Consider the following 10260-nt stretch of genomic DNA (forward strand, 5'->3'; position numbering starts at 1 on the left):
TTTCTGCCTAGATGAAATAAGCTAAACAAGTCGCAACAAGGAAATCTTCCTTTACCTGAACTGGGCAATCAACAATTAACAAGGAGCAACAGGAACTCCAAAAAGCAAACGGAAGTTTGGCTACGAATGTTTTACGCTATAATGACGAAAAAAGTCGAGCTAGATTTAAAATTGTTACTTAGTAGGCGTTCGGCCATGCGATCTGAAATCCTAATTTCATAATCATATATTAGTTATGCGGGTTCTATATTACAATCAAACACCACATTAATTTATACATGAATAACTTACCTTCTAACAAGCTACCAAACGTGATACTACTTATGCAAACTTTAATTCATGAATAACTTACCTCCTAACTAGCTACCAAACAACCCCTTAGTCTGTCAAATATTTAACAATTTATGTTCATTAGATTCGACAGAACAATAGAAAAAAAAAATTCAACGATAAAAATCAAGAAGTCTCATCAAATCCTACATATATGCAACATTAACAAAAAACCTGCACCAAACACTAAAATAAATACAGTATTTAAAAAAGAAATTACACCTCAAAAAGTTACACTAAACTCTAGAAATAAATTAAAAATAGCAGAAGCTACAAAAGTGAATCGTATTCCATAATATGATAACTATCTAGTGTGATGTATACAATCTATGACAAAGGCGGATTGTTCCTCTAAATGTGAGTTCCCGCTACTTTTTTTTCATAGTTCGCATCAAATCTAATAGACACAGTTCTAAAATATTTAATGAAGACTAAATGTGTTGAATTTTGGCAAACTTAAATGACCAAAACTGTTTATTGCGTACTTAGGGGACTATTTTGAACTGACGCTCAAACATGAGGGACCATTTTGTCATTTTCTCAACGTTTTACGGTTGATTTTTGATAAAATGACAAATATAGCCTCTTATATTCGGGACTAGATTCAAAATGGCTAATTAAGTATATTTTGAACAATTTAGATCTTTTATGTTAGCCAAACTTGAGCAATTTTGATCTTCGTCAAATATTTAACAAATTGTGATTATTAGATTTAAGGAGTTCTGTAAAAGGAAAAATATGAACTCATTTTCAGAGATGCAATTTTTGAAGTTCTTGCTATTTGTGTCTGGTGCAGTTTTTTAAGGTATTATTTATGCTACTTCTTATCCATATCTGGTGTGAGTTTTAATGTCTGGTGGAGTTTTTGGTGTTAAAATTTCTAAGATTTGACAAAATTTTCTTGGTGTTTCTTGTTGAATTTTTTTTGCACAATTTTTATAAAAATCTAACGGTCAAAATCCATTAATATCTGAAGAAAATTACGAGTACTCACTTTTGACAAACTTGAGAGGACCAAAACTGTCAAACTATTTAGGATATTTTTGGCTTTCTCGGTTTCCGATTGTGTATTATGATGTTTGGATTGTATTCGGTGTTATATTTGATGGTGGAGGTTATGTATGTACGCATTTTGGATATTGTTTGTTTGTGGCAATTAACAGGTCGTAGGGTAGTCATCAAATGATCATTGTGGTGCAGTAGTGTTAATGAACTCGTCTTTTGAAGCGAAAAAAGAAAAAGCACTACATTATAGTCATAAACATGGAGCCATTACAAGTCACAAACATCAAAATAAATACCGTCTACGCTGCCAATAAGACGTCTATAGCAGATAACAAAACCAATAATACTAGCTCTCTTCTAGTAATAAAGAGCAAAGTAGGGCCAAAAGACACGAGTCACTGTAGGTAATTTCAGCAACAAGTTAGTCGACCTTGCGCCTGCAAATTGGGATCTCAATTGTTTTCTCAATCGTGCGTTCCACCTTAGCTTGAAAAGTTTCTTCTTTCCCATCAGTTTCAATTTTAAATGTAATGTAGTAGGTAAAGTCACGACAACCACCTTCATTTATCTTCACAATATCCGTAACTTTGCGTTCTTTTCCCTGCAGTTAACAATAAGTAAAAGTCAATACTTACGAAGAGCAGCACAGCAGAAAATGGGCAAATAACAAGGTATAGATCATACATCATTGCCAAAGCACTGCTTGATTGCCATTGAAGCATAACCCTTGATCCTATCCACAAACTCAGGAAAAAGATCAAATTCCAGAATGGGGTAGATGGGAGTAAACATGCACGACCCAGGGTATTCATCAAACTCAAAACCCTATTAAGATACATACAAATAAACAGATGAGAACAGCGGCAGAGTCAAAAGGTTTATATTTTATGGCATAATTCAGCAATTGAATTATTAGTGATCTGAACAAATAAAGTGAAATATAATCACAAACTCAATAGTTGAAAACTTGTACCACAATAGATGTGTTTTCATGGAGCAGATTCTGTCATACACACAAGTTATGCATGCCCATATGTATGTCTATGCAGACAAGAGGGTGAAAGAGAAGTTGTGAAATTTCCAACATTTCAGTTGTCACACAAAAAAGAACACTTCCAATTGTAGTGGATAGTTGACTGGAGACATGAAAATCTATTTAAAAACCAATAGCAAAGTCTGCAAAAACCATATATCGTTTTCCATTCAAACCCAAAACCAGCAAGCAAAAGAAAAAACCAAGCTGGTAATTTATAGTCTTTGCAACTTCAATTCCAGCTAGTATTGAATTCATTTTCCCAATTGTTTCGGAAAACCAAGTTAGTGGTTTGTAAATTAGTATTACCCATTAAGTTAGCGTTTTAATAAGGCGAAAACGTACAACAGAATAGGAAAGGCACAGGGAACTTCAAACATCCAACAGAATAGTATTAACTTCGATTCCATCTCTACAATCAATTTTTAGGCCATCTACATGTGAAAAGCAATAAAAACGAGGCGCCGGGAGAAAATCGTCATGGTGCGTACAAGCTCACCCGGACACACTGATATGAGAACAAAAAGAAAAGGAGAGAAAAAAGAAAAGAAAAAGTGGCCTACTAAACTTGTGACCTATCACTGACCAACTGTAGCAACTCTTCCTTAACAGTGTGGGCCGCAAATGGTGTATACCAGCCAACACTTGTGACCTACTAAAGAGCTGGACAGATGAAATGGTGGAGTTTGGTTCCTGCTTGTATATGGTGGACAACATGGAAGGAGAGAAACTCAAGAGTTTTTGAAGACAGAAGTAGCTCTTTACAGAATATCAAAATGAAGTGTTTTCTTCTGTTTCATTTTTGGTGTAACGAATGTCATGTATAAGAGGAAGAATCTTTAGTAGATCTGATTGGTGCTTTCTAATTTATAGATGAATATCGCTGGTTCTCTTCCTCTCTGTAAACATGGTTTTGACACTGCCCTTGTTCTTATTTTCTCTTATTAATATGCATGTTACCACTCTCAAAAAAGCAAGTAACAAATTTAAGGCCCAGTAATACAATTACATTAAGTCAACAATTCGCTCGTGACTATATGCACAAATTAAGGTGTAGTAGATTAAACTATTAACATAGAAAAAATATACAGCAAATTTGTTTTTCCGTATGTTACTACATACAATTTTCCATTTTATTCTAATGGTCATTGTGATAAGTTACTACATGCAATTTTCCATATTATTCTAATGGACGCTGTGATAAGTGCCTAATGAAAAATAAAAAATAATGAAATAAGATTGTAGTATTTATAAGCATCTATTTTACGGGAAAACACAAGGATGCCTTGCAGAGTAGGATAAAAGTTGTTTTAGGAACTTGCATCCTCTTCTCTCTCTGTGTTTTCTTCTTTGAGTGTTGTTTTGGTAAGCATCTATTTGATAGGGAACCCAACTGCATGATTTAACACTATCTCCTAGCTAGAAACACATGATCTAATTCAATTCCGCCACTGATTTGATATTCACTTTTCACTTAATTGCTTCAAGCAAATAGGAGTCGAGGTGTGTTTTGATAAATAATTGGTGATAGTTTAGATTGGTGTTTTTTTTACCATTATCTCTAATAATAATGGAATAAGCAAAAGGAAGATGGAACATACATCGCTCTCGCGTAGCTGTTGATATATTTGATAAAATCGTCCTTATCTGGGTAAGTTTGCCAATCATATGGATCATACTTGATCGACTCTCCATCCTCACCCTTCAAATCAGATCCGGTATCATCCTCACCCATGAAATCATATGGATCATACTCTCCATCCTCACCCCTCAAATCAGATCCTATATCATCCTCACCCTTCAAATCATCCTTGTTATCATCAACCTCCAATTTCAATTTCTTCTCAGGGGGCGACTCCTTTTCCGTCTCACCCATGAATTTTTCATCCGCCATCACACTTCCACATGCACTTGTACCTCAAACCCCAAACTACCCCAATTTTTCTTTTAAAAACTGAACCAACTATTCTTACGTACCATATATATATTTAAAGCCTGTTTATTTCTCAGCTTGTAACTCAGACTAGCACAATGCCCTTGGAGATACATCTGGAAAGTCAAACTCGTACAAATGTCTTATGCTTCTCGTGGAAGGTGGCAAGAGAGGCTCGTTTAACCCAAGAGGATTTGAGAAGAAGGGATTTTCAGTCATGCTCTAGGTGCTCTCTCTGTGGTTCAGAAACAGAAACCAGTAGTCATTTGTTTCTTAATTGTCTTACACTGACCAACTGTAGCAACTCTTCCTTAACAGTGTGGGCCTCAAATGGTTTATGCCAGACAACGCTTGTGACCTACTAAAGAGCTGGAACTGTGGGGCATAGATAGACAGATGAAATGGTGGGGTTTGGTTCCTGCTTGTATACGGTGGACAGCATGGAAGGAGAGAAACTCAAGGGTTTTTGAAGACAGAAGTAGCTCTTTCCAGAATATCAAATGAAGTGTTTTCTTCTGTTTCATTCTTGGTGTAACGAATGTCATGTAGAGGAGGAAGAATCTTTAGCAGATCTGATAGGTGCTTTGTAATTTATAGATGAATATCGCTGGTTCTCTTCCTCTTTGTAAACACGGTTCTGACACTACCCTTGTTCTTATTTTCTCTCATTAATATGCATGTTACCACTCTCAAAAAAGCAAGTAACAAATTTAAGGCCTAGTACACAAAATAAGGTGTAGGAGATTAAACTATTAACATAGAAAAAATATACAGCAAATTTGTTTTTCCGTATGTTACTACATAGAATTTTCCATATTATTCTAATGGTCATTGTGATAAGTTACTACATGCAATTTTCCATATTATTCTAATGGACATTGTGATAAGTGATAAGTAGGATTGTAGTGTTTATAAGCATCTATTTTACGGGAAAACACAAGGATGCCTTGCAGAGTAGGATAAAAGATGTTTTAGGAACTTGCATACTCTTCTCTCTCTCTCTCTCTCTCTGTTTTCTTCTTTGAGTGTTGTCTTGGTAAGCATCTATTTGATAGGGAACTCAACTGCATGATTTAACACTATCTCCTAGCTCGAAACACATGATCTAATTCAGTTCCACCACTGATTTGATATTCACTTTTCATTTAAGTGCAAGCAAATACAAGTTATAGTTAAATTTCGAGGAATAAACAAGTTAGTTACAACAAGTATCAAAATTTAAGAGGTACTAGTACATTTACAAGTCAACAAATAGCTCATGAGTCGTGCCTATTGGCTTGGACAAAAGATACAGTAAATTTATTTTTCCATAAGTCACTACACAAAATTTTCCATGTAATTCTGATAGCGATTGTGATAAATGCTTAATGAAATATAATAATATAAAGAGATAATGGTCAAAAATACACCTTAAGTATCACTTTTTGTGAGTTTCCTAGCTAAACTATCAGGTGTTTGAGTGTCCGAACTATCACCAACTATTTATCAAACCACACCTGAACTATCTAAGTGTTTGTGTTTCCTACCTGAACTAGTACCAGTTATTTATCAAAACACAACTCGACTAGCGCTGGAAACTCACAGAAAATTGATATTTTTAACCATTATCTCTTAAAAAAAACGTACACCGCACAACATCAGACACTAGTGAAAGTGTGTTTCGATAAATAATTAGTGAGCATTATGTCTAATAATAATAATGGAATAAGCCAAAGGAAGATGGAACATACATCGCTCTCGCGTAACTGTTGATAATATTTGATAAAGACGTCTTTATCTGGGTAAGTTTGCCAATCATATGGATCATAACTAGTTAACTTGTCCGCGCGTCGCGCGATCATGCATAAAAGAATATCAATGAATTTATTAAGTGATCATTTTATGAATTAGTTTGTATAAAAATAGATGAAACATGACAAATACTTCAACTAATTTCCACTCATAAAAATTATGTCTAAATACTAAACAAATCAAATCTCCTTTTAAGTAAAATTCGTAGAGTATTATAACATAATAATTCCTGATTGAAAAAACTTCTAAATTATAGTAAATCACAATAAAAAATAGATACTTTTGGTCTAATTATTCCTCACTCATCAATTTTTCCTCCAAAATAACATAAATAAAAACAACAGTTAAAAGGAAGAACAAATTCCTCTTATTGTTTAGAAAATTATATAGGAAAGAAACCTATATGCTCCTAATTATAAAAGTAAAAAGTATATAAATCAATACTTCAATCACAAAGAAAGTTATAAAAAAAAAAAAATGGTACATTGGAAAAGATTTAAAAAGTTTACGGTCGTTCAAAAGTGACACCGTCTAAATATGTCATGAGAAGAAACTCCATATTTTTGAGCGCATTATTCTCTAGATTATTAAATTTTCATCGTGTTTGTAGCTTTAGTTTATCATAAAGTCGGCACATTGATTCGCCTCTCTATATATGTGTTTGATAGAGGCCTTTGTTGACATTCACCAAAGAAAATCTTTGCGAGTGCTGAAATTATATAGAAGAAATCTTCTTTTACTACAACACCTTTTCAAAGAACATATGCATCTCATAAGAATATATGATAGCTTTTCACATTTAAATTTTTGAATCACCCTAAAATAACTAAAAACATTCTTTTCATTTTTCATCATCTTCTTCCTACAATATGTTACAAAATTGTTCGTTGTTTAATCTAGCACTAAATCCCATTGTCTCTCTGTATCTACATTACTACACAATAACTCAAGCTTAACAAAATAAGCGATAAATAATAGTAGAGACGTTTTGCCTACCGACCCAAATCCGAAAGCAGTGCTATTAGCATGCATTAAGGCCCGGATAAGGCAAAAATTCCAAGACCATTTCAAAAATATTTAAAGATAAAATATATGGCGGTGCGAAAGCACAAAGTAAAAGCCAATTTGAGTCCTCAGTTATACACATTATACAAAGAACATAGCAAAAATACAAGAATATAGTAAACTTTCAATCACATTAAACGTGAAACAACGAAAAATCACGGACAAAGAAAATTATATAGCAACAATGAAAACTATGATTGTAATACAAAATGTACATCAGGCCTTGTAATTTGGCATATGGAACTGACCAATTTAATCCCAACATTGCAAGAGGAAGAAGACGAATCAGCAGCTTCTTTAGCTGGTATTACTTCACCCTGACATTTGCCATGATGATTTTCTTGACTGTCACTGGTGAATTAAACATCACCTGGTCTGTGGCATTAGCCATCCCCACAATTATGAAATTTATGTGATATTTATGGGAAAAGAAGAAGATGGGCAAGTGGAAAGCTTTGTAACTTATCTGAAATTATTACATTTAATTAGTGATTCAATCAATAGGATAACAAATGATTAGATTTAAGAGACTTTAAGAACGGTCTTTTGGGTTTCTTAACATAGCTAGCACGTAAATGGAAGATATCGGAAGAAATTAAAAGTAAAAAATGTTATGAATATTATTAATTACTAATTAAAAGTAGAAGTTATGAAAATCAATGAATGTGAGTTATGGAGATGATATTTTAAAGTGAAATAATTAAAAAAATGAGAGAAAAAATAAAAAAAAAAAAAAGAAAAAAGATAAATAGCATTCTTGGCCAAAGAGAGGTGCCACATCACTTTTCTATTGCCTAGCTTTATATTATATATAGATTGAGCGGCTGTCCATCCTCACCCTTCAAATCAGATCCGATATCATCCTCACCCATGAAATCGTACTCTCCATCCTCACCCTTCAAATCAGAGCCGGTATCATCCTCACCCATGAAATCGTACTCTCCATCTTCACCCTTCAAATCAGATCGGGTATCATCCTCACCCTTCAAATCAGATCGGGTATCATCCTCACCCTTCAAATCATCATCAACCTCCAATTTCAATTTCTTCTCGGGGGGGCGACTACTTTTCCGTCAATTTTTCATCCTCCATCACACTTCCACATGCACTTGTACCTCAAACCCTAAACTACCCCAATTTCTCTTTTAAAAACTGAACCAACTATTCTTACCTTCCATATATTTAGTACAACAAGACTTGATCCAATAAGAGTCCCTTATTTATTTGGACGGTGAAATTGTTGCTCTAAACTTATCCATTATAATTATTAGTACTTTATGGAGTAATAATTGGGATAATTTTAATAATATACAATTTAACATTAAATATTATATTTACGTAGTCATATTTTTAATTTACATCCTCATAGCTAATATTTTTTTTTTTGCAACCATGTTTATTCACACCATTATCAGTGACAGAAGTTAGAATTATCGTCAAGAGTGTTTTAAAATTTTAAAGTAGTTTTGTTTATTCGATGAATGGATGTACCAATTTTTAAATTAGACTACAGAATATTTAGCTAAGTCATAAAATATTTCTCCTTAAATCTTCAAAAGACTTGTAACGTATCAAAATTAGAGGAATAATTCCACAAGATGAATCATAACCTAGGCAAAAGGGGAAAAAAGATTACCAAGACTTAAAGGTAAGTTTTATAAAGTGGTTGTCAGATCAGCTATGTTGTATGCAGTGGAGTGTTGGCCGATCAAAAACTCGCACGTTAGAAGAGGCAGATGGAACTGATTTTGATTGGTTCAAGGGTCTTTTCTCTTAGACTTGAGTCGTTTCAGGAGAGTTAAGATGTTAGGCTTTGAGGAGTTCGAAAAAGGCGGTGAATGGCAATTAATGACATGACACTTCAGGCGGTTCTTAATCATGTAAGTGCTAAAAAGACTACTGACCTCATTCATGGGGACCAGGTCTCTTGACAAGTCGAGATTTCGGCAAATACTCTAAATTTTGTAGTGTCATTTATGCTTTTGTTGTCCTAAAAATGGCATTTTGTGTATGCCTATTAGGGGTACTCACGATTCGGTTTGAATCAGTTTTTATTTCAAAAATAACCAAACCAATTAAGTCGGTTATTCATATTGTCAAATCAAACCAAAGTATATCGATTTTTAATATTATGTTTTTGTCGGTTTTTTAAAATACATTGTAGTCACTATGTGAAACCAAACTCATCTGAAATAGAAAACTGCATATTGCCACAAAAGCTTGTCACACCTTTACTAGTTATTACGAATCTAAAAATAAAAACTAGCCACACCTTTACTATGAAAACATGCCAAAGTAGCTAATAATACTTGTGACTCACTGGTCTATGGATATTATGTTCCTTGCCAGATGGGCCACTTTTATGTTAGGTACTACTCCATCAAAATATTTTGGCCCAATCTAATTTTAATTCAAAAGCATGGCCCAAGAGTATAAAAATATAATATAAATTGTAAGTTTTTCATTAAGAAAATTAAAACACACACATGTACGAGCTCTATGACATGCAGTTTAGGCTCGTGTTTCGAGGAGCGTATCAACATGCTACGCTCCTCGACGTACGAGCCTAAACTGCATGTTGATACACCAAAAATTTGTTCGCAATAAATTTTCAAGTGTTGAAAATTAACTGCAATCAAAAATAAAAGAAAAAATGTAAATTTATATATGAATCTTGTGAGTACAATTCGGTTGTCCTCTTGATTCTTCTCTCCTAAACGTATCCGTGATTCGTGGGCCTTCGGCAGCGTATTCCTCGAATTGCAGGGTGATTTGGACCTCCTAGAGATGTATTTTGATCGCTAGGAATGTCGGGCAGTACTTCGTCGATACTCCTCCAAAGAACTATGTAGTCGATGTAGCTGTTTTTTCCAATGCTTGTTGAATGTCCTCAGAAAATTATGTAAACTCCCTATTTATAGTTGTAGGGAGTAGGCAATCCAAGTGCAAGATGAACTCTCTTTCCTCCTTCTGATCGGTTCGTGTAAATCATCAAGCTTATCACAAATGCTATGTGATAAGGTTGCTTGTGATTGGCCAAGACATGTCATTTTGGACACTTGGCGATTTTTGATTGGTTCTCCCATTTGACAAGGATTGCCAC

The 10260-nt window shown here is 34.0% G+C and overlaps 1 protein-coding gene across 2 annotated transcripts; it reads right to left on the reverse strand.

The window, feature by feature from the left end:
- Positions 1-1549: 1549 nt before the first annotated feature.
- Positions 1550-8436, reverse strand: LOC132610611 (uncharacterized). Of its 2 annotated transcripts, none has more exons than XM_060324930.1 (4): positions 7973-8436; positions 6032-6109; positions 2020-2160; positions 1550-1936 (listed from the first exon to the last, which is right to left on the reverse strand). In XM_060324930.1, the coding sequence occupies exons 1-4, from the start codon at positions 8084-8086 to the stop codon at positions 1757-1759; spliced, it is 513 nt and encodes a 170-aa protein (XP_060180913.1). In that variant the 5' UTR covers positions 8087-8436; the 3' UTR covers positions 1550-1756. The 2 variants fall into 2 exon arrangements, with proteins under 2 accessions (XP_060180913.1, XP_060180914.1); XM_060324931.1 differs by lacking the exon at positions 7973-8436 and adding an exon at positions 3970-5018 and having other exon boundaries at positions 6032-6110.
- Between the last annotated feature and the right edge of the window lie 1824 nt (positions 8437-10260).

The sequence above is a fragment of the Lycium barbarum genome, chromosome 9 (assembly GCF_019175385.1).
Source record: "Lycium barbarum isolate Lr01 chromosome 9, ASM1917538v2, whole genome shotgun sequence".
Lineage (NCBI taxonomy): Eukaryota > Viridiplantae > Streptophyta > Magnoliopsida > Solanales > Solanaceae > Lycium > Lycium barbarum.

Excerpts from the sequence above, each read along its gene's own strand:
- LOC132610611 (XM_060324930.1), bottom strand. The coding sequence starts at position 8,086 with ATGGGTGAGGATGATACCGGCTCTGATTTGAAGGGTGAGGATGGAGAG. Across the intron at positions 6,110-7,972 it reads AGGATGGACAGCCGCTCAAT|TATGATCCATATGATTGGCA; the intron begins CTATATATAATA and ends AAGTTAACTAGT. Across the intron at positions 1,937-2,019 it reads AGCAGTGCTTTGGCAATGAT|GGAAAAGAACGCAAAGTTAC; the intron begins GTATGATCTATA and ends TGTTAACTGCAG.